Source organism: Nyctibius grandis, chromosome 1, assembly GCF_013368605.1.
Source record: "Nyctibius grandis isolate bNycGra1 chromosome 1, bNycGra1.pri, whole genome shotgun sequence".
NCBI lineage: Eukaryota > Metazoa > Chordata > Aves > Nyctibiiformes > Nyctibiidae > Nyctibius > Nyctibius grandis.
The window spans coordinates 69729874-69755012 of NC_090658.1; the positions used below are offsets into that span (position 1 = coordinate 69729874).

Here is a 25139-nt window from a genome sequence, read left to right on the forward strand (position 1 = left end):
AAATAGTTGATGATTGGTTGGCTGTGCATGTTCTCTAGTTTGGCTATTACTATTACCTGTCACTCCTAGACCCAAACTCCTGTTATTCATCTTGCCTGCAGCACCTGCAGTGTTAACAACTGGCAATAGTGAGTTCTGCACCTGCAGGCTCCTCAGTTATAAAACCTATATTTCACACTCTCTGGAGCAATATTTATTAAGAGCAAGTTAACAAACTCTTCAAACCCCATAGTTAGCCTGGCACCTCAAAGGCCTGGGCACCCACTATAAGCATTTTAGGTTTTAATATCTGAGGTTTTTAATATGTGAGTAATATTGTCTCTTGTAAATTATTACATATAGATGAAATGCAGCTACCGAGCTTTTTGAAAATAAACGGTTATCTTGCTCACCGTTTTGTCACAACATCCTGCTTCCGACTTTCCCTGATGCCTCAGGGAGACAAGAATGGTGTAAGGGAACGTGAAATCACAGTCACTTCAGTATTCCTGGTGAACCGTCTGCTGCTTATTTGCTACGTGGTCTTGCTCTTCAAAGGACTGCTGCTGCAATAACAGTGCTTGATCAGACTCAGAATAGCAGAGCTGGGACCACTGCTGGGGGTTTGCTCTCAGTGCAGTCTGATTTTCACTTGGTACTGGGCAGTAGCCTCTTAAAATTCATTCCCAGTTGCAGCATCTCAAATTCAAATCCCCGCAAGTCACTGGTGACATTAAAAAATCTTGACCATTTTGCATAACAACATTGTGTTTTAATATCCATTTATATGATGAAGTCATTTCTATTCTATTTGTGTCTTAAATCCAGAAACAATATTTAAGACAGAAAAAAGCATCAGAACAAACTGGTTTCATCTCTTTTCTTCAAAGGCTGTTTGTGATTTTGAAGAGAACAAACACCAAACTATTTTGCTGTGCTCCAAGAAAAAAACAAACCAAAACAAAACCAAAAATACCCAGACATTATGTTTTTTCCCCACTTTAGGCAGGGCTGATATTCAGTATCTTCTTTTCACAGGGTCAATAACCATCACCGACAAGATGGAGTTTTGTGGCAGATCCCCTTGTCCCCTCCAAAGCCCAGTACCCACAGCACCCCTGCACCTCTCCCACCCTGGTGTGGATGCTCACTGGGCAGGGGTACCCCAGTGTGGTGGTGGGGCTGCCAACTCAGCGTCCCCCACCTCACCCCACTCCAGCTGCAGCCATGGGAGGAAGTGGCCACGGAAGGGAAGAAGCAGAAGTACCTCCCAGTGCCACTCCTCCCCTCTGCTGCGGAGCCCCACAACTCTCCTGGGCGCAGCATGCACCAGGCTGCAATTGTTGCTGCCTCGAAAGCTCTTCACTGGTCTTTACGTGCCAAACCCACATGCTGTCTTGCTGTGGACCATGACATCTACCCTGGAGAAGTTCATTCATTCTCTGGACCCCAGAGCCCTTCCCAGAGTCCTCCAAATCCAGTCGGGCATCTATTTCCAAGGTGAGCGTCGGATGCTTTCTGGCAGGGCTTTGCAAGTCTGTCATTGACATCAGCCCCCTCCTTGGGACTGGGGTGTGGGGGAGGCAGAGGGAGGATGCTGACAGAGTTGTATCCCAGCAGCTTCGCACCAGCTGCAATTTTCCCTTTGAAGAACCAGCGTAATGATCAATGGCTTTGGTGATATCTTTGGTATGGTGTGCACCTGGTCTTCTCACAGGCAGTGAGCAAGGAGCTGTAGTTAGTCCTCATCATATCCTGGAAAGACTACTGGAATGAGTCATGAATTTGCTTTGCACTCACACAGAGCCATCAATCCAGCCATCGCAAATCACCGCACAGAGGTTAATTGATTAAACCTAGCTCTGCTCTTCTGGTGTTGGCGTGGAGAGGTGCTCTCTGTCTCAGCAATAAAGAACCAGAGAGTCTAGAAAGTGACCATGAGGGACCATAAATTTTTCCTAAAGTTTTGCCGTGCATTTGGGAGTACTTCAGGTGGTGCAACAATACAAAGGGATGGGTATGAGCCAGACAGGAGCATCACAGGGGCAATATTTTGCGGGGTTTTCCTGCTGCAGATCTTTTTATGGTGTTTTTAGTGATGGGCTCTGCTTGTGCACAAAACACAGTGGAAGGATGGTAAAGAGGCTTGCACTGGAGGGGAAAGTTCTGCGCTTGGTCAAGGCATGGACTTTGTTTAATGACAGTGAAAACACCTTGTCAAGTCCATGTATCAGTCTAGGAAAAGAAAGTTACTTCCCTGCCACTGCAAGGGAAAACTTGGGGTCACACTAAATAAAACAGAGAGGGCTTCATGAAAAGAGCTGAAGTCTGCTTCAGCTTCAGTCAAATACCTGCTTCAGGATCCACAATATCTATCTTTACATTAATCTAAAATCCCCATGCTGCTCCATAGCAGGAGAGAGGAGGTGGCCACCATTAGCTGTGGCTGTGGAAAGTCTGAGCTTCGATCAGCAGCTGTGGCCCAAGTGGATGATTCTTCTTTCCATGAGAACAACCACTTGGGGTGGAAAGAAAATGGGAAAGGGAATACTTAACCTGTGATGGTAGCGTACTGTCCATGTTCTACCGATTGCCCATCCTGGCTGCTCTGAAAACTACCTAGGACACACGTATAGTACTGATACATAAAAAGCGATTTTGGGAAAAAAAACTTGGCCAAAATTACCAGAAACTTTCGAAAATATGCTTTTTCTGACCTTTGACATGTGGCCTGTTCAAGTTTTACATTTTAAACTAGCCCAAGAACTTTAACTGAATCAAGTTCTTGATAAGGAGGCTACTACCTAAGTGACAAAGAGTGGAATTCATACTAAAAATGGGAAGATCACCTCCTTAAGTTGGTAGACACCATATTTGTCTTCCACACACCTAGGGAGCAGAGGTAATATAAATACAAATTGTATGTATATGTACATGTATGTACACGCACATGTATATATATGTACGTATATGTGTACACAAAATACTGTGAGATATCTATGTATATACAAAATACTATGATAAAATTATGGCAGCCCAGCTGTCAGCAGGTTTCTGAGTTCCTACAGTCTGCATCCTGCTGCTAGTGGATGGCAAAACTCATACCAGTGCATCTTTGGAGCCAGAGTATTTCAACTTGTGCTTCCATTTACTGTGTAAACCCTTCCACACAAGGAGAAAAAGAAATGGCGACCTAGCCCACAGACCATTCTGCATCAATGTCCTGCCGTGTGAGAAAGGCTATTAGCTGATGGCTGTCTATAATAAAAGACCCTGCACAGCCTTGGGAGAGGCTGGTATGTGTTCTAGAGACAGGTTTGCACTAAAAGCAAGAGCCCTTGTGCTGCTCTGATGCTTCTTCAGTCTTCAGCAGCACCACCTCTTCCTGTCCTCTGCTCCTGCTGGCTTCCTCTCAGCTGTACTCGTGCGTGTTTCCACCAGCAGGCTAGATGCAGCACAAACATGCAGGCAGGTGTTTCTTGCTTATACAACAAGCAAGGCTGATAGAGACGTCCTATTGGGCTCCTTCCCCTCACAGTCGGCACATCCCCAGAATACTTGCAAATACCTAGAAACACTGATGTCCACTAGCAGGCTTGTGTTGGTTCCTCTCTCTTCTTCCTTGTTTCAGAGGAAGCTTGTGATGCTTGAGACGCTCTGCTTGATAGGTTTGCAGGATCTAAGGCTACAAAAGATCTTCTCAGACCAGATTTTCCCTTCCTCTCCCTCCCTCCCTGAGCTCTCTGTCCATGTTGGATCTCTCCTGAACATTTTCCTCCCCTCCATACCTGGCAGCAGGGGTGAACATACTGATCTGTGATTGCATTACGATTTATGTTGCATTTTCTGAAGCGACAGTAGTGCTTCAGAGGGAGTCTGAAGTAACTCATGTTATATTGCTAAACAGGAGAGTGGACCACTTTGTGCACTTTGAATTTCCATTAGGACAACCATTTTTTCAGTCCTTCCTCAGGCAGATCCCCTTGCCCCCCCCCAACAACCCTTTTGATTTCTTTTACCACATGCAGTACACCAGCAATCACATCATAGGTAATGGCAGGTCTATTGACAGGGAACATGGGTTTATTGCTATGGTTGCAGGGACCAAATCAGAGCATCCGTGCACTGATTGTAGTAGTTGCCAACCGGCTACAAAAGTCAGCCTGGTCAGCTGAGTCCTACTTGGATTAGTGGTTTTATGGAGTTGGATTTCATAGGAATCCTTAACCGTTCTCAGCACAACATGAAGATTGTAAGGGAAATGATTTATTTTTAAAGCATTACATGGGATTGTTTGAAACTGGTCAATCACAAGGGATGATGGGGGTGTAAGAATTTAAAAATAGCAAGAATTTGTACATATGTACATGCCATATATATTCCCCTCTCCACAACCCCAGGAAAAAGTGCGAGGTTTCTTAATTCCAGCTTAACCAGGTGCATAGAATGGCTAATGGAGTAAATAATAGTCTGCTAAATTCGTTAGAGCTGTCACATCAAAGCTGTAGCAGCCAAGCAAAGGTGGCTATAGCAATCTATGTGGTAAGAAGACAATGGAGTGTAATTCATTTCCTGGCCTTCTGTGGTGGAATGTGTGCTGTGGGGATGAAACTCTTCATTTACTCTATCTGGAAGCAACATTTTGCACACAACTGCACTTAGGTCTAAATGATTTTACAAATACAGGACTCGCAAATTGGCCTTACTGTTCTTGACAGGTTTTCAGTACCTCTGGAAGCATAAGGAAAGCATAAATAAGTATTTGTAAGGATGGATATATCTTTTTGCATGTCATGAGGTATTTTTATTAGAAGCTGCGAAGTCAAGTTCCAGGGCAAGAGTGGGAATTTGCTTGCCTTGGGCAAAGTAAAAGCTCTAAAAGATCCCATTCTGCCTCCATACCCATGTTAAACCAAATGCAACCTAGGTCTCTGTTTTCAGACCCAAACCTGCCTGCTGCATTTCCTGGTGGAGAGTAAGTTGAAAACATATGCTGTGTGCACCCATTCCACCATTAGTCTCTCTACTGGCCTATAAAAAATTATGTTCCTGCTGCTATTAATGGAATTGTGATGTATCAAACTGTAGCTTCCCAAACTGCAAATGGACAGGACTTTATAGACCCTGTTTCCATTCAGAATACTTTCAGCTAGAGAAACTTTGGGCAATTGAACTTTTGCTGCTCTTAGTGAATACTATGACCTAGAGACCTTTCTGAGGAAGTTCCATTCCTGTCCACCTTTCTGCTCTTGGCTTGAAGCAGAGGGAAGAGTTTCCCTGGGATATCAGTGTTTTTCATGCTACACCTGGACTTTGGGTTCAGTTGAAGCCTTGCTCAGTTTGCCCCAGGCAGGATAGCCAACGTTTGAGGAGCTTGTTCATACTCCCATGTTCCTACTCCCCTTTCCCTCCAGCAGTGTCTGGCTGCACAGTCAGAACCCCAACCTGCAGTCACCACCTATGACTGTCTAACACTATGCAAGTCTGGAACATGGGATTTTAGTAATAGCCCCGAGTTCTTCTAAAGTGTTTTTCATTCATCACACCCAAAGGACCATACAGAAGTAGAGAAATTATTGTCAGTCATCCATGGTTTGAAAACAGGAACACAGGTGAAAGGAGAGGGTGGTTCTGCAAACCCCAGGGATGCCTCTCGGGGCAGTTGTTTTGGACTCTGCAGTCATAATATAATTGCTACAGAAACTGGACTGTTGAATCTCTGAAGGGAATAGGAAGGCTGATTATAAAATGAGAGCAAGTTTGCCAGATGATACAAGTATCTTGGTAATCAGCACTGATTAGAAAGGAATGACAGTGCAGACTGAAGTACATGACAATTTAATAGCTCATTAAAATATGTTATTAAAAAATTAAACTGCTGAAACTCCATTGGAAACTGATTTGATTGATTAAATATCTTTCTTTGAACATTTTAGTAAATATTGATGCTTAGTGAGCTAAGTATTTTATGATCGCTGATTTTTACAGATAGCATGCAAGTATGGGCTTTCATCTTTATGTTGCAAAAATTATGTCTGTTTTAATACTAATATAATTATTTTACGGGTAATTGAATTTAATATTCTGCAGGCTTAATTTAACCAGTGGCAGGACAGTAGAAAGTGTCAAACTTTAATTGTGAAAGATGTAGAACTGCTCAAGGTACCTGTTCTGTTGGTGTTTCTTCCACTAGCAATGTTCCCTATCCACACCCTTCATACTTGTGCTCTGCGTAAATAGAAATCCCACATTGCCTTTTTTTTTATTCCCCTAAAGCTAAATGCACACATCAATGATGGGATTAGGACCCCAAGGATTGGGACTTAGCAGAGTACAGGGAGAGTTGGTAGCTATTCTCTGCAGTTCACCTGTTTGAAAGCAGCACATGTGTTGTGTAAGTCGCAGTGCAAGGACATCTCTTCTTTATGATGGACCTGTGAAAAACATCGGGAAAGTTTATGCTCTGCACTCCTTCTCTGAGGAGAAGGGAACTCTAGGCCAGCAGCCCCCACCTCTGCAGTGAAGCAGCATGCTGTAAATGTGGTGCTCAGCTCCCTGCTCCCTCTCCTGGGGCAAGTGCCAGGTATCTCTGCACAAGAAGAAAATGATGGAAAGAGGCAACAGTGGGGTCACATATACATCCCTGGTTAATGCCCTTCCAGACCTAAGGGGGTTAAAGATGCTCAGTATTGTCAGGTGGGGATCCCCTCTCTGGGCAGCTGCCTGATGCTCTCTGACAGCTGCATGAGGGGTGATGCCAAACAAAATCCTTTGGGATTTGCTCCTTCTTTGGTGAACGTGAATAGTTCCATTTCAAAACTCTCTTTGGTGAACCATAAAGAACATGAACATGCTGAGGCTCACGGTTCCTCTTGGCTCTCCTTTGCTGGCCATGTATCCACGCCTGCTCGCCCTCTCTGCAGTTTCAGTTTCACCCTTTCTGCTATTACTGGGAAAGAGCATCTTTTCAGCATGCACTTCTGGGAGCCTTTCAGGGGAGCGATGGGTTCTGCTGGCCATCAGCAGAGCACTGGAACCACTTACAAAAAGTCCTGTTGACTCCGTAACTGTAGGTAGGCAAACTGAATAGAAGAGGAATCCTTGTATAGCAAGTCTCAGCTGCCCCAGGTCCTAATTTAGACAAGAAATCGCTCTTAACACTAATAGTTACAAAATGATCATGTAGGATGGAATGATTTTTTACTGTTCTTAAGCCAAACTAGAGGGAACAAATCCTGCTCCCTAATCAGTGTGGAAAGACGGTGAGTTGATGACAGCTAGGATGTGCTGTCTGTAATACGTATGAATAAAACAAGCAAGGTGCCTCTTCAGGATTAATAAAGGCACTTTTTCTTATAAAAAGCAACAAGACAACTTAAACAGAGGCTAAAGCATGGACAGCTTTGAACAGCTTTGATGAATATAATTAGGGTTGTATTTCTTAGAGGTGGAAGATCAATAAAAATGACCTGTGCATTTACTGCATGGACTCTCAGTTGAGTGCATGCCAAAGGGAGAATTGCACTTGAAATTGGTGAAATTTGTGGTACAGTGTTTGCACTTACTAATTTGTCTGATTTTTTTTTTACAGAGATAGAAGCCAAACCTGTCTGTAAAAATGAAAGGTTTTTTCCCTTGAACATGTTGTTTCCCTTCCTCTTGATTGAGCAGTGAGGAGCAAAAGCCCTAGGTACAGACAGAGTAACAGATAGTTTGGATTCTTTTTTGTGGTCAGTAGTCAGAGCATGTTGGTAAATTTTCTCTATTAATATGTACTACTGAAACTCTCCTGCACTTGTTCAGGCTGCTTCAAAACCATGTTTTATTCTGAACAAGAAGGAAAGTGCCCTTCAGTGAATGCAATATGAGAACAAAACCTGACTTTTATGGGTCAAATATTGCTCATTTTATTCATGCTGCTGCCCTCAATGGGATGACTCATCCAGACACTGAGAAAAATCTGACCCTGGGTAGCTGGCACTGAGGGCGAAGCTGTTTCGAGGATCTCCTTGTGGGGATTTTCTTTCCGTGACATTCAGCTTTGGGCGTCTCTGTGAATGGCATAGGAGGTGGGCAGAATACCCAAATCGCCTGGCTTGTCTCAACACAGGGGTCAACCCCCTGCCTTGGCTTGCTGAAGCTGCCCTCGACATGCTGGTTTCCTGCAGTGGAGAGGGCTCCCCGGCTGTTGTTGCACTGGGGCCTCCAGGTATGCAAGGAGGAGGTCTGCAGCAGGAGGAGCCCTGTTTCCCTACACATGAACCTGCCATCCTATAAAAATACCAAGACAATTTTCACAAACTCAGGCTCCAGGGAGATAAGGGGACAACTATAGCAAATGAGAGGGTGTCCTGGTTTGGCCTAAAACAGACCAATTTTCCTTTCAGTGATTTTTACTTTCAGCTAAGTCTCTTCTAAGTAACTGCACTTTCTGAGACTAACTGCATGTTTTGCAGACAGTGTCTGCTTCCAGGACTGATAACGCTCAAAGTTTGTAGTTATCTCTGAGGCACCGGTAGGGATGTTATGCAGAAAGGCTCTTGCTGTACTTATTCCTCGAGAAACCAAGGTCACCGATAAATTCCTCACTGCTTACGAGTGAAGAGCTGCAGGGGGGGTCGCACCTGCAGGGAGGAGCGGACAGCGCAGGTGACCCAAAATTGACCAGCGAAGGTATTCCATCCCATACACGTCATTCTCAGTATAAAGCGGGGGGATCACAACGGTCTCGCTCTCTTTCTGCTGTGGCCGGTGTCCAAAGAGGACTCTGTCTGTTTTCCTGCTGCCCCCGATCCTGATCTGTGCATTCCTGGATCCAGTTCCCGTCCATCACTGGGCCCAGCTTGGGCCTTCCCAGAGCCTGCCCTGCAGTGCCAGTGGTGACGTGACACACATTGGGGGAGCTCAATCTTGGTTTTGTATATATTTGTATATATTTAATTATTTCCATTATTATTATTATAATACTCTTTTTCATTATTATAGTTTATTAAATTTTTTTAGCTTTCCAACCCGGAAGTCTCTCTCCCTTTTTTCTTTTCCTTCCCCTTCTGGAGGAGGGGAGGGTTAATAGAGAGCGTCTGCCACTGGTTTAATAGCCAGCCCAGCTTTAAACCATGACAGAGGGGAGGGAAGATCCTGGGGTAAACTTCTCATGAAACGCAAGCCCATGACCATGCTCCGTTGCTGAGTTACAGAGCTTTTGTGGGGTATTTTTTACTTCCCGTAACTGGTGATCTGTGCATGAAGGAACATGGCATTAGTCCAGGTTGACTCTTTCTGGTTAGCTCTGTGGGACACACAGTAATGGCACAAGGGGCAGCGTGCTGTGATCTCAGTAGGGCAAGATGCATAAACATGTTTCCCGTTCTGGGCTTTACCTATGAAGTACTCAACACTCTGGCCTGATCCTGCAACTTAATTTAAGCAGCCTTCTTAAACCCAGTCCAACAAAGCACAGATTTTCTGTTAAGCTTACACTTCAATAAGCATACCTTAAGTCAAATTAATGCTGCAAAGAAAATGAATAAAACTAAATAAATCACGAACAACTAAACCAGTGACTAATGCTGTTTAAAAGCAGCTTTTGGCATTCTCTTCTTTGCTGCAGTAATTCCAGCTCGTCTGGGTAAACCCAAACAAAAAGTCGAAGATGTTGCATTTGAAGCTGTGGTTTCACTTGCACTTTCCATTATGGTGGGTGCTGCACGCACAAAGCTCTGCTGCCACATGCAGAGCGTGAGCCCTCCGGATAGATGAGAAAGTATTAATGAAAAAAAAGAAAAAGCCATAAACCTATCAGGAAGGGAATAAATCAGAAACTGCAGAAGTAATTTTTTTAAAAATTCCATTATGATTGAAATGGCTTAAAGCACTTGACATTTAAAGTTTGACTTTATATGGCAAAAGGAAAATCTCACAGCTTTTATTTTTTGATGGTTTTGTGCTGGCAAAAATCAGACCCTCTGCAGCCTAATTAGGTGTTATCAAGATAAGATGCCTTCTTTGCACAGAGCCTTTTGAAGGGAGTTTACCTTCATAGCGATTCAACAGCTGAACTCCTTGGAGGATTTGTGTCCCAGACTGACCAAACCTGCAGATTTTTGTTGCTTAGAACATGTTAAAGAGAGAAGAGCTGTTACAAAACCCAGTAAGTTGCTTTGTCACTTGATAGAGGATCTTCTACACAAATTCACACCACCTTCACGACCACTGCTAGCCCTGGGCCTCTGGAGCACCATGTGGGCACAAGGGAGCTGGGCTCACCCACTCTCAGTGGGTGCACCTTCTAGGGTAGGAAGGAAAGGGTGGATAAAAGTCATATAGGTGCTTTATACCATTTGCAGCCACTCTCACAGCCTGGGGTTGGAGAGAGAAGCTGGGGCATGTTTCCTTCTTTGCCTGCCATTGTGTGTATTATTTTCAGCCTCTTTGTATCTATCTTCCCCATAAGCTGTTAGTTTATTTGAGTTTAATGGGCAAAATCCAGCATGCTGATTAGCTTATTCGGTGCTCAGAATGCATTTGTCTGAAAAAAAAGAAAGACACCTAAATTCTCACTGTCAGAAACTGGTTGCTTTTCACTACTGCTTAATCAGAGTATAATATGATTAAAGTTATTAAGCAAAACTCTCCTCCCCACAACTTTAAAATAGATCTCTCTTCTTGCAAAGAGCATAAACTCTGAACAATTGGCTAACCCCCAAATAATGCCCATAAAGAATGATATCTTTTTTATTGACACTAATTATAGATACATTATGCCCTTCATATTACTTTGGGAGCCTGCAGCAGCCTTAATAAAACCGTGATTTCAGCTGAGCTATGTTCTAGGGGAAAGCAGCCTATTGTAATTCTGGCTGAATGGCTGCACCAGGGGGTTGTGCCTGTATGTGAAAGCTGAACCATTTCACCAGCCCCTGCAAGAGTCACCTCTGATCCGGGAAGACAGCACCCATATGGGCAACTGATGACAACATAATAGTGGAGAAAGGAGCGCTGGGAAAAGGATGTTGGGACAAAGTTCTACTCTTTCAGGACATGTAGGGAGATCTTTCATCTCCCTGCAATGCAGCCAGGTTCCCGGTTCTTTGGATCTTCTTTCAAAGACCACTCAAGCCTGCCATCTGCAATGAATTCAGTGGGTGCTACTGGAGATGAAAGGGAGAATTTTTTCCTTCAAGGATTCAAACTCATGGGGCTAGGGAGTCAATGCCTAGTGTTTGGCCTGCAAAGACATTTGATTTTGTTAGGAGAAAAGCTTGGTCTTTGTTAAAAAAAAAGAAAAAAAAGAATGGGGAATATTTGAAAGTGCTTAGCAGCACTCTGTAGCAGACAGACGGTTAGACTGGGAGTCAGCCAGCCTGGGCTTGAGCTCCAGCCCTGCTGAATGATCCTCTGTGCCACCTTAGTCAAGCCTTTTGTCTTGTTTGCATTGCTCTCCCCAGCCCTCCTTGCTAAACTGCCCAGAGGCGTGTGGCAAAAGGGAGTTACATAGGAGTGATGTATTATTGCTGCTTAGTCATGGGCCTGATTTTGAGCCATACCTCCTATCAGCATCAGTGAAGTGTTTACTCCGAGAGCAGTCACCGAATGGGACTCTAAACTGCTGGGAAGAAAAAGGGACATATTACTGAGATATTTGCTGTTCTACCTTGTATTATAAAATATTTGCCTCACTGGTACTGTCATATGCCCTGACATGAAGAATGACATTCTCCATCTCAGGCATTCAGTGTATTTATATTTTATATTGTTTTTAATACAAAAAGATTCTTCTTGTACCTATAATGAGAAATAAATCAAATAAAGGGCTCATGATAGGGAGGATGGTGGTGTGGCTGCTTAGCATTTTAGGAAAGGTGGAGGAAAAAGATATTGAACCAATTGTTATGGTTGCTTTGATGTGATCACAGCAGTTGCTAATATGGATTGTCAAACTAGAGATGAGCTTATGAAAGGATATAAATGTGTTTTTTATTGAACAAAGTAACAAATCAGAAAAGGTGGTTTCAAAGGCAACAAGCTCTTTAATTACAGCCTTCAGGGGCATTGTTTGATCACTGTAAATAAGCTGCTTTATTCTGAGTTCTGCTAAAATGTTTTTTGCATTATATTGTACACATCTTTCTCAAATCAAAAAGATTCAGTCCTTAAGGTTACTTGATTTACCTTTTCAGTGTCTTACACTCTCTTTGTGGCTTGAGTGGGAAAAACACAGTTACTGTTATGCAACAACAACTAGATGTACTAAAAGGTCCATTTTAATTTTAATTTTCAATATATTGTGTGTGTGGGTCCACATCACACGGCTGAAATAAAATCTTTCAGGGTCACATTGTCACTCAGCGGGTATTTTCACAATGTTTTAAGACTAATTATCATGGCTTTTAAAGGAAAAAGAATTTTTATTGTCCCTTTTGAAAACCATGCAGTTTCTCTGCCTCCCTTTTATCAGCACAAATATTTGCTGCAAATGGCTAGATGACAAATCACACAGGTAACATTTTTCTTGTCTGAATGTAATCTTCATTGTACTATTCCAGACAAACCGCCAAGCAAGAGCTAAAATCAGGGCTAAGGCAATCTAGTTGCAGACAAATATGTAATTACAATCAATACTGTATGTGCAATTGCACCCCCAAAAATGAATCTGTTCTTGTATGGCTGGCAGAGTTTCATTTTTTAATGATTTTTTTTAACCTGGTGTTGTTATAAATGAGGCTCCTGCAATCACAGTCTCAGTCTGTTAGCCATCCTCCTCCCAACCTCTCACCCTCATAATCTTTCAACCTCTTGGTCTCTTTCAAATGAACCTGATAAAGGAGGAGGTAATGAAAGTCCTACAAGTTGCCCATGAAAATGGTCATTTAGGTAGTATCTATCTACATAAGCATATACACATCTATCTATCTGTCTATCCACTCATATATATAAGTTTTACTACTGATAAGCTGTTGAAGGTTGATCTCTGACTTCCTTAATTGGATGGAAAAATGTGGTGGCATACCTCCATTGTTACATGGTGGTTATACGAGCAATTTATCCAACTTCTCTTCTGGGATGAAAGGTACCATCCTATGGTCATGAGTCTCATGATACTTGGGCACTCTCCACTTCTACTCCGCTAAGAGCTTTCCTCTCGTCTAGAAGACTTAAAACATCTTTCCTAGCTGCTTAATACCCTTTCCCTCCTTGACGATCCCCAAAAATACATCTTTTCTTTCTTCCTCTTTATCTAATTCAAGAAGGGGTTCACTTTCCTTGGTATTATTACAAAGCATTATGTTTGCCAGAGGATTATGTATGCATGTAATAGTTTATTTCTTTGATGGTAGGACAACCAGCTCCCCTGATTTTTTTTTTTTTAATTTTTTTAATTAAAACTACTATATTTTTTTAAGTTTTATTTTTCATCTAACCTTTTCCGAGGGCTGATGCTTTTAGATGAATCATCTATTTGTTTTCCACAACAATGTTATGTTTTGTTCTGAGGAAAGACCCTGAGAGATAAGGTGCTGTGACAGCCCTGTGTGTCTATTCTGTGCACACTCTCCTGTGGCTTGCAGTCTGGCATTTATAATCCATCCTTTTTCTGAATGCATTATCTTGGCCCTTGATGTTTTAGAGCCTGCAGCTCCATGTAATGCTTTTTGTAGACTCCAGCTTGAACTCCATATGCTTGTCTGCCTCAGGTAGTTTCTCTCTGAGTGTGGATTTTCTTTTTTTGTATATTTTACCTTTTTCTTGTAGCGTTTTAGATTCTCTGCCATCTCTACAGTGCCAGGCCACTGTTTCCTGTGTAGGTTGTTATCTGCATTTCTCATGTTTTGCAAATTTTGATTGCTCTGTCAAAGGCTCATTTTTGTGCCATCCAGTGATCTATTTTTGAGTGTTTGGCAGAGCTAGTCTCTTCTCATGGATATTGCCAGATTGGATCTTCAGCCTTGGACCCGTCACTAACTGATCAGCGTTTTCACTTTTTTGCAGGCACCATTTATACTCTTTATTTTGTGATGGAGGGCAGGACTTCTCAAACTCTCCGTAGTACAATTTATAGTTAAGCTATTGTGCCTGAGACAAAGCAAACCTGATAAAAGTATTAAGTTCTTCAGAACCAGCCATGATCAGAAACAGGGCCCTCCTCTGACTCGCCTCTTATTTCTTGGTGGCACCAATCTGCTGCAGATATAGACTGTAGCAGTAGTTAGATCTTCTTCAATCACATAATTTTTTTGAGAGGTTCAGCCTTTGAACTACTCCATTCTTCCCCTCAGGGCCGTTGCTTGGTTTGCTTCCTCCAGCCACCACATTATTTGGAAATCAGCCACAGACAGTGAGGCCACCGAACCTGCCTGGCTCGATGCCTGTGCTTGTATGGAGCAGCACTGCCTGCTCATGGGTGTACAGTGGGTCCCGGCTGCATCGAGGGGCACGCTTGCAAAGGCTGTCTAGCAGAGATGAAAGCAAATGTGTCCAAAGCCCGTAATTAGTCAGTGTAGTTATGTTCATATGTTAAATGGTTTCTAGGGGTCTGTTTTCAAGTGAGGTAATCTGAAGAAGCTGGATCTAAATCTGTACTGAAAAAAAAAGCCTCTAGAAACCATGAGCTCCCATTTTGAGTAGCTTTTCACAAATATTTGTTCAGAGGTGGGAATATTGGAATTCTTTGCTCACCTTTCCATGTTTCTATAATGCAGAGCTCATCACACTAGGTCCTCTGGGATTCTCTGTATCTAATAATATCATGTTTGCTTGTGATCTCTACTGTGTCTGATGCGAGGAGTGAGGTGGTTCAGCACAAAAGGAATATTACCCTCTTCATGGCTGCTCAATCTTTCTCTCCCTCTCACTCTAATATGAAATAAGTATTGCACATACACTTTTCTGACTGTCATAAAATATCCTATGGAGCTCAGATAAAGCAATGAGAGCTATGATAATTCCTCATGTGTTTATTAGAGCAGCAGCCAACCTACTGATGGGAGCTGCAGCAATATCCAGTGGAGACATCTAAGTTAGTCAATGTTGAATTGCTAAGGGACTAAAGGGAAAGCAAAAAACTATGCACTATCTTTACAATAAGAAAACCAGATTGTTCTTTTTCAGTCAAAGGGCAGCAGCTCTTTTGGTCTTCTTCTTAGTACCATATCGGTTGAAAGGATACATAAACAGCATGTTCTTTCACCTGATTGTGGCTGATACTTGTGTGGTACTATAATCCAGAATATCTCTCTGCTAATCATCATCCTGGTGTGCAACAGAAAGGCAGTAGCCTGCTGGGGGAGCTTAGAGTTGAAGTACAGAGTTCCCCTTGATCCTTTGTGGGATTCTCAGCAAGGGAAACGAGGCAATGTTGTCACATCCAGCCTGCTGAAAGCATCTGCTACATGATTTTTAATTTATTTTTTTAACCTAGATTCTTCTACACAGGGTTAAAAATGTACATCAGTACCTGTCTTCTTCAGGGGAGTAGCTGAGGATTTCCTGGTGTCCATCTCAATTGTGAGAGTATTGCACAGGTAACAGACAGGTTTGCCTGGACATGTCTTTACAACATGATAAACTTAACAAGTTGCTCAGTGTTACTCTCGTTTATCCTCCTGTCCTGACACAAACCTGTGGCTCTGAGATGCCCTACTGAGGCTTTGGGTTTAGGCTAAAATCAGAGCAACTTTTGCTCAGGTTGGTCTCCCAGTGACTTCCAGTGAGGCCAAGGTGGCAACCAAGTGCTTGCCACCTGCAAGTGCTGCAGCAGAGTTGATGAATATATCCCAGACTCAGTAAGAGATGCTTATCAGCCCAGGCTATGGTCGTGACTGGAATTGATCTTCTGTGAGAATTAGGAAAATCACTTGGCTAATAGTTGTGTTTCTCATATGACACCTGGCAAAAAACAAAACCAAAACCAAAAAAAAATCTTTCCCCCCCTCCCAATTGCAAGGAGAGCTGTGGAGCAGGGTATGTTGCTTTCTGAGGGAAGTGAGTTCTGCAGGCAATGGCACTGTTTCAGTACAGACCATCTCAATTATTGATTGCTACTGTATAGCCAAAGGTCAGGTTTTAAATATCTCTCATTGCCTGAGACCATTCTGGTTGCCTAGGTTAAAAGGAAAAAAAAAATACTTTAAACTGAACAAGTTGCAAGAAAGGGCTATTAGAGGGATTATAGGAAGGAAAATCTGTCTTCTCAGAAGAGTTTTGTTTCTTCTAGATTTTTGTCAAAAATGTGACCAGAGAAGGGCAAAATTAACTTTGAAAACACTTAGGGGAAGGGAGAAATGGAAATGAGAAAAAAAGTATTTCAAGTAGCATAACAATGTTAGTAGCAGAGCAAATGAATACACTCACCAATACATCAGGAGTGGAAATGAGAATAAGGTTCCTCAGCATTAGGGAAATGAAATTCTGAGATGGGATTCCAGAGGGTACTTCCACACTGCTTCAGGAAGGAGCTTGGTAAGTTCTTGGAAGGAACTGCACAGCGTCAGAAGAATGAAAGCTAGCTTTAAAGTTAGCATTCCTGATGTTCAGTGTACAATACAATTCTATCTACAAATGGAAGTGACGGAAGACTTAATCACCGTGTGTTTGCTGCACTGACTTTATATATAATTAATTAATCCCATGCCTCAAAGCTTCTGCTAATCTCAGACCAGGAAGAATTTTCCTTCTGCATAACTTGGCTTTTGTTTTGGTTTTGCTTTATTCTTCTCCCCCTGCCCCCACTTCTGAAACAGCAGAGATTGACCATAGCTAGAATGGAGACGGGAGGGTGTTTTTGGCAGGTCAAGCTGCAGTTCCAGGTTTTGCTGAGAAAGCTCTGAAATGCTTGGTTGGATTGCCTTGTTCCTGCTCTCAAACTTCTGAGCATCACAGACAAAAAAAGGAATTTCTTTTTTTTCCTGCAAGGTCAGAATCAGTAGGCTCATTTCAGCATGGGGCAGGGATTACCACTGTTAATTTGCCAGTTTTCCAATTTCTTGTATTTCCTTCAGGTTTTCTGTTACTACAGAAAGCTCAACTGCTGGTTGCACTTTGATGTCTCCTGGCCTCTCCCTGGGCACCTTCTAGGGTCTATGTTTTTTGTCTTCTGCTGTAGTCTGTTGTTTCCTATGGGATATGCTATGACCTGTGCCGTGCAGAGGTACCTTTCCTGCCCGAGCTCCACTGCCTGCTGATTTCAGGAGGCAGCTCCTGATGACCCAGGTGATCCTATGCTCTGCCTCATTCTGTTTTGGTCTAATAACTTGGAAATGCAAGTTCTTCAGACTTCGTTCTCCTTACATGCATCTAAGAACAGTGTACACATAGAGCTGATCTAGAGATCACTGAAGTCACAAGATGGATTTTGCTGTGACTCTAAGGATGAAAATTAAAATTAGGTTAGTTATTGCAGGACAAGTTATTTCATATAACTTATTTTAAGTGTTTTTGCTTTCGTTCAAAGAGGTAAAGACATTCGACAAACTGAGAAAAAGCTGAATAATGCTTTTCTTTCCTTTTGTATTTCTTTTCAGGCTCCATCTATGAAATGTTTGGAAATGAATGCTGCCTGTCAACAGGAGAAGTCATTAAAGTTATTGGCTTCAAAATTAATAAGCTCATAGCGAGTATCTGTGAGGATAATGACGTCAGCCGGTTTTCAGCCAAAGTGGAATTACCATTAAATTTTCCTGGTATAGTATTTCATGAATACGTTTTTGAGGAATTATAACCCTGAGTAACCACCTTTGTTCATTTTATTGATTTGATGTCTTGATTGATATTTGCTTGAGGTTACAAGTCAGCTGTCAAGGACACAATTTTATCACATGGCACAAGACACCATCAACTCATTTTTATATTTCAGCTCTTACAGTTCTTTTTTCAAGCCTGGATACGAATTACTAATGTTATAATGTTTGGTAGTAATGCTTTCTATTCTTGAGGTCACTCAAGAATTTTTGCAAAAATCTTCTTTTCAGTTACTTATGACTTTGCCAAACTTTGAGCTCAAATCTTTCTGTGTGCTCAGACTATAATTTATTTATTATTACTATATTTTTATTTTATTATTTTGGATAGTAAATATTTTGAATATTTTGTTACGTTTTGTTTTTATTTTAATGATTTATTTTAATTCCAGTGGCCAAAGTGTCTGCTCCATGCCTGGAAACAAGATTAGAGGAAAATGGATGTGTTTTTCTGCTTAAAAACCACTTCATTTGTTCTATAGAGAAGTCACAAAGTATCTATATTTTGGAGGATGGAGTTGAAGTTAGGCATGTGGTACTGACTTATTATTTGAAACATATCTTCCTCTGTTCATGTGGCCTTATTAGGAAGAGCTGGCCAAGCGCTGTACCCAGAGTACCTAGTTCATCATGTCATATTTATTAATTTTTCAATTCTGCTCTCACCTCAATTCCTCTACCATTAGGGCCCAGCTGTGTTAAATAGGGAAGTGATTGCAGTGCAGAGGGAGAAGTGCTGGACTGCGAGTATCCATGTGTGGGAAGTGGAGGAGGCAAACTAGGTTAGGAAACTGATAGAAAAAGATTGGACCTCAGAGCAGGGCAGAAGGATGAAGACTTCACAGAATCACAGAATCAATCAGGTCAGAAGAGACCTCTGGGATCATCGAGTCCAACCATTGCCCTGACACCACCATGTCAATTAGACCATGGCACTAAGTGCCATGTCCAGTCTTTTCTTAAACACATCCAGAGATGGTGACTCCACCACCTCCCTGGGCAGCCCATTCCAATGTCTAACAACCCTTTATGTGAAAAAATTCTTCCTAATGTCCAACCTGAACCTCCCCTGGCGAAGCCTGAGGCTATGTCCTCTTGTCCTATTGTTAGTTGCCTGGAAGAAGAGGCTGACTCCCACTCCACTACAGCCTCCTTTCAGGTAGTTGTAGACTGCAATAAGGTCACCTCTGAGCCTCCTCTTCTCCAGGCTAAACAACCCCAGCTCCCTCAGCTGTTCCTTATAGGTCATACCCTCCAGACCCTTCACCAGCTTGGTCGCCCTCCTCTGGACTCGCTCCAACACCTCAACATCTTTCTTGAAGTGCGGGGCCCAGAACTGGACACAGTATTCAAGGTGCAGCCTCACCAGTGCCAAGTACAGAGGGACGATCACTTCCCTAGACCGGCTGGCTACACTATTCCTAATAGAGGCCAGGATGCCATTGGCCTTCTTGGCCACCTGGGCACACTGCTGGCTCATGTTTAGCCGGCTGTCGATCAGCACCCCCAGGTCTCTTTCTGCCGGGCCGCTTTCTAACCACTCTTCCCCCAGCCTGTAGCGCTGCATGGGGTTGTTGTGGCCAAAGTGTAAGACCCGGCACTTGTTCTTGTTGAACCTCATGCCGTTGGTTTCGGCCCATCTATCTAACCTGTTCAGATCCCTCTGTAGGGCCTTCCTACCCTCCAGCAGATCGACACTCCCACCCAGCTTGGTGTCATCTGCAAATTTACTCAGGGTGCGCTCAATCCCTACGTCTAGATCATCTATAAAGATACTGAACAGCACCAGCCCCAGAACTGAGCCCTGGGGAACACCGCTAGTGACTGGCCACCAGTTGGACTTTGCCCCATTCACCATCACTCTCTGGGCTCAGCCATCCAGCTAGTTTTTAACCCATTTAAGAGTCCACCCATCCAAGCCCCGGGCAACCAGTTTGTCTAGGAGGATGCTGTGGGAGACAGTGTCGAATGCCTTACTGAAGTCTAGATAGACTACATCCACAGCCCTGTCCTCATCTACTAAGCAGGTCACTTTGTCATAGAAGAAGATTAGGTTGGTCAAGCAGGACCTGCCTTTCATGAATCCCTGTTGGCTGGCCCCGATGCCCCGATTGTCCTGCATGTGCTGTGTAATGGCACTCACCTTGCCTGGCACCGAGGTCAGGCTGACAGGCCTATAGTTCCCTGGATCATCCTTCCGACCCTTCTTGTAGATGGGCGTTACATTTGCTAATTTCCAGTCAGCTGGAACTTCTCCAGTTAACCAGGACTGCAGTTAGATAATAGAGAGTGGTTTGGCGAGTTCATTTGCCAGTTCCTTCATTACTCTGGGGTGAATCCCATCTGGGCCCATAGCCTTGTGGGTGTCCAATTGGCACAGCACGTCACTAACCATCTCCTCCTGGATTACGGGGGGTTCACACAGCCCCCTGTCCCTAACTTTAGGCTCTGGGGGCTGTGTCTCCTGAGGACAACTGATCTTGACATTAAAGACCGAGGCAAAGACGGCATTGAGCACCTCTGCCTTTTCCTCACCCCCTGACACTACACCACCCTCCTCATTCAGCAAGTGGTGAAGGCTCTCCTTGACCCTCCTTTTGCTGTTAATGTATTTGTAGAAACTTTTTTTGTTATCTTTGACTGTAGCAGCCAAATCAAGCTCTAATTGAGCTTTGGCCCTTCTAATCTTCTCCCTACATGACCTGGCAACATCCCTATAGACCTCCCAAGTTACCCAACCCTTCTTCCAAAGCAAATAGGCTCTCTTTTTTTCCTTAAGGTCTAGCCTAAGTTCTCTGTTTAACCAGGCCGGTCTTTTTCCCCGACGGCTTGTCTTCCTACACACTGGGACAGCCTGTTCCTGAATATTTAGCAATTCCTTTTTAAAGCACGTCCAGCCTTCCTGGACTCCTTTGCCCTTCAGGACCGACTCCCAAGGGACTCTGTCCACCAACCTCTTAAACAGGCTAAAGTCTGCCCACTGGAAATCTAAGGCAGAAGTTCTGCTCTTGCCCCTCCTTACTTCCCCCACTATCAAAAACTCTAAAATTTCGTGATCGCTATTCCCAAGACGGCCACCGACCCTCACATCTCCCACTAGTCCTTCTCTGTTCACAAACAACAGGTCAAGCAGGGCCCCTCCTCTAGTGGGCTCATTTACCACTTTCATGAGGAAGTTGTCCCCCACACATTCTAGGAACATCCTAGATTGCTTCCTTTCTGCCATGTCGTATTTCCAGCAGACATCCGGCAAGTTGAAGTCGCCCATGAGTACAGGGGCCGGCGACCGGGCAGCTTCTGACAGCTGCTTGTAAAACGCCTCGTCCGCCTGCTCATCCTGGTTGGGTGGTCTATAACAGACTCCCACCGTAATGTCCGCCCTGCCGACTTTCCCCCTGATCTTTACCCATAGACATTCAACCTTGTCATCCTCATCATCTTCCTCGATTTCGACACAATCCAAGCGCTCCCTAACATACAACGCTACCCCACCGCCTCTCCTGCTTCGCCTGTCCCCCTTAAAGAGCTTATAACCATCCATAGCAGCACTCCAGTCATGAGAGTCATCCCACCATGTTTCTGTGATGGCAACCACATCATAACCTTCCTGCTGTACAGTGGCTTCTAGCTCTTCCTGTTTGTTGCCCATACTGTGTGCATTGGTGTAAACGCACTTCAGTTGGGCTAGCGGCCTTGCCCCCGATGCAGGCCTGTCGCCCTTAGGTTCATTTGTGGTTGCCCTGATCTTATCCCCTTCCCCCATCGAACCTAGTTTAAAGACCTCTTGATCAGCCCTGACAGCTTCTGGGCCATAACCCTTTTCCCCTTCTGACTCAGCTGTTCCCCATCTGGCATAAGCAGGCCCGTTGCCATGAAAGCCGCCCCGTGGTCAACGAACCCAAAATCCCACCTACGGCACCAGTCTCTTAGCCACGTATTAATCTGTTGTATTTTCATAATCCTTTCCCTATTTTCACCTAACACCGAAGGAATTGAAGAGAATATCACCTGTGCACCTACCCCCTTCACCAAACGCCCCAGGGCCCTGAAGTCCCTTTTGATTGCCCTGGGACTTCTCCCTTCAATCTCATCCCTACCCGCCTGGAATACTAATAGTGGGTAGTAGTCAGAGGGCCTCACCAGTTCAGGAAGCCTCCCGGCAACATCCTTTACCCGAGCCCCAGGGAGACAGCAGACTTCCCTGTGAGTTGGGTCTGGCCTGCATATGGGGCCCTCCATTCCCCTTAGCAGGGAGTCAGCTACAACAATTACTTTTCTTTTCTCCTTTTTGAAGCTGATTGCAACCCTCCTAGTTGGTTGCTTCTGTTTAAGTAGCCTCGATATTGCAAAGATCAGGGACTAGAGACAGCAGTGGCGGTGGTTACAGTGGCGGTGGTTACTAGCATCAGAGGAGGACTGTGTCCACCCAGAAATATATATGTAGGGCATTTCCATATATTGGGAGTCTTGCAGGCAGCAAAGGTAATGGAAGCCCCTCGGGAAGAGGAGATGAGCAGGCTGGAAAACAGCACGAGGAGGCCAGTGGAATGTAAGAGGGGGCCTGTGTAGGTCTGGGAGAGAAGGTACGGAACACCTGAAGGTAGGAAACACTGGGACAGAGCACACACAGGACACAGCAGCCCTTGAGAGCCTGAGATCACATCCAGGACTCACTTTGGCCAGGAGTCCAGCTAATGCGCTGAATGACACTACAGTTTTGTAGAAAAAAAACAGAATGTAAACATTTAATTAACACCGTATTATACTGCAAGCACATGGGAGGTTAAATTGATGCTGCATGGGGAAACATGAGTGTTTTCTAGTGTTTGATTGCTTGACTTACTTAGTAACCTCATTGTTGTTCTTCTAATGTATTGCAGAGGAAGTGAGAATGTGTGCACATGCATATACATGGTTTAGGTTATGCCAGTGCCCAAAGTGGTGCGTGCTTTTTCTGCAGAGGGAGACAAGACACACTTCTTGAAGCAAATAAAATGTAAAAGTGCATGGGAATGCAATGTTTCATCTGAATTCCACAGGAAAATATCTTGTGCCATACCTTCATTTTCCATCTCCAAAATACAGATTTCTCTCTGAAATAGTCCTAGATATCATTTTCTTTTCCCCAGTAGATCCTCAATTTACTTTCATGTTTTTCTTACTCAGTGAATCAGAACCATTTATATGAGCACTTATTAAAAGTCTCTTTTGGAATGCCATTTTCAAGTACTAGTAGGGCCCAAATGTAATGATCAAAGACATTTTAATTATCTGTGGCTGTCTAGAGATATTGAAGTACTACTGTACTGTGAACTCTCAGGATACTTGGTATTTTTCTTGAAATCCAAGCTTCTTTGCTATTATTAAAATCTATTCTATCTCTAAAATATATATACATATAGGAAGTCATATCCTAAATCTTGATTGGCAGATGGGTTTGAACATTTGAATCCTAAAATATCCATCACAACTGAGTGATAAAAATAATCCCTCATTTATTAGTATTGAATCTCCTGATTTTTAGAACAGAATGACTTGTTATTTCAAATGCTTGAACCTGGTGAATCTGGATTCGTTTGCATTCAAGTGATCAATTTTACAACTTGGCATTTGGATGTTGCTCTATTGAGCACATTTTCAAATTCAGTTTAATCACTACGATTTGCATGCCTACTTATGAACTGTCCCAACCAGTGTTCTAGAAAACTGGGTTATTTCACTAGAAAAATAAATTCAGAGTTCATTTTGCTGAAATTTTTCATTATTATCCTCCACATGATGGGTATTACTGAACAGCAGCACTGAAGAAGGGCATAATGACACTTCTTATTAGCCCAACAGAGAGCACAGCTCTCTTGTTGCTCTCTGTATATGTACTCTTATGAATTCAAGAGCTTTTTGGTAAGATGTAAATTTGTCATTTCTCTAATTTAGTTCTTAGCTGAAGAATGATTCTGCTTTACAAAGTCAAGATGTCCCCGTCTCTGCTTTTTCTCAACCTACTTCCTTTTCACTTTATTACATACACATGCTAAGCTCTGAAGAAAACATTGCATTAGAGTGTGCTGGCTTGCCCCTGTCTCCAGAACAAAGCACAGAACCAAATTGCAGATGATCTTTTTCACATTGCCATTGACTTACTTCCATAAAAATATCTGCAGGTCTCTAGGAGTCTGGCACTGTATTTACACTGTACGTACAATGCTCTCTTGCCAGTGTTGATGCAAAGAAATCTTTCACTTTGATGTTATTTTCCATTTCCTTTGTCGTGAGTTATATCATTTGCATGTGATGGGCTCATGTATCCTTTCACCGTGTGCATGCTGGCATAAATAAGCAGTGTTTCTATTGAGGTTACTCTGGGGATAGAGTCTCTGTGAGTGAAGAACTGGGCTCATTGGCTTTAAATGAGCCTTATTCTTTGTCTTTCTGAATGTATTTGCAGTCTACAGAATTCCTTTTTTCTTCTCTGGCAAATCAGATCCTTGATAAAGGCCTAATCTGCCCTTTGCATTACAGAAACCGCTGCAACCGCAAGTTCAGTATCTGTGTTATTTCATTTTATCCTCATTCTAATTTCTTCTTTTTTATGCCTCAGAGGGCCAGGCTATTCTTTCTATGCTCATACACTGGCTAAAAAAAGAAGTCTGCTGTTACTCTAGACACTTCAATGGCTACATCTAACAGCATTTTGAACTACAATTTTCACTACTAACAAGTTAGCAGACAGGTAATTTGCACAACACACGAACTGTGTGCCAGCACAAATGATTTCTTTTTGTTCTGTTATATTCCTTCTGCAAAAATATTGCTGGGCTGTCCCTGTTCTCAGGAGGTCCCTGGCAGTTGTCGCTGCTCGTTCCTACGTGGTCTGACAGATACGTAGATGAGCACGACTGTCCCTTTCAACTCTCAGCCTCTGTGAGCCATGGGATGGGAGACTTGTCTGTGGCCAAGCAGCACATATGTGGAAGAACAGGGATTAAGCACAAGAAGGCTCACCTTGATAGGAGATGATGGAGAGATAGGAGAGAGGGACTTAGGGGCAGGATGGGGAGAGGAGGGTGCTGGAGCAAAGGAGGTAGCAGAGTGAGTGGTGGAGGTGAGGGAAAAGAGGAATAGCAATCAAGTCAGTTCCAGAGAAGCTGGGAACTGAGCTCTTCCCAGTCTTCTGCATTACCTTGGGGAACAGAAACCACCAGTCTGGGACAGAAGGTCTTTCTGCTATACTTTTTCCTTGAAGGCTACTTGCTGCTCTACTAGGTGAGCCTAATTACTGGTTTTCTCAGTTTTCTGTGTGGAAAAGAAGAAAAAGAGAGAATAAAAACGATACTCCTTTGCTTCAGGGCTCTAATTAAGACTGAAAATGGGAAGTCTATAAAGCTACAGGGAGGTACACTTTATCACTCTATAACCAGTAAAAGA

At 43.3% G+C, this 25139-nt stretch overlaps 1 protein-coding gene across 2 annotated transcripts in view; it reads left to right on the plus strand.

Annotated features, from left to right (window-relative positions):
* The first annotated feature begins 1388 nt into the window (after nt 1-1388).
* Nucleotides 1389-25139, plus strand: part of THEMIS (thymocyte selection associated) — a 91222-nt gene continuing 67471 nt past the window's right edge. For both annotated transcript variants that reach the window (XM_068412829.1, XM_068412820.1), the window contains exons 1-2: nt 1389-1479; nt 17499-17657. In XM_068412829.1, coding sequence (XP_068268930.1) covers nt 1389-1479; nt 17499-17657 — 250 coding nt within the window. The remainder of the gene's footprint in view (nt 1480-17498; nt 17658-25139) is intronic.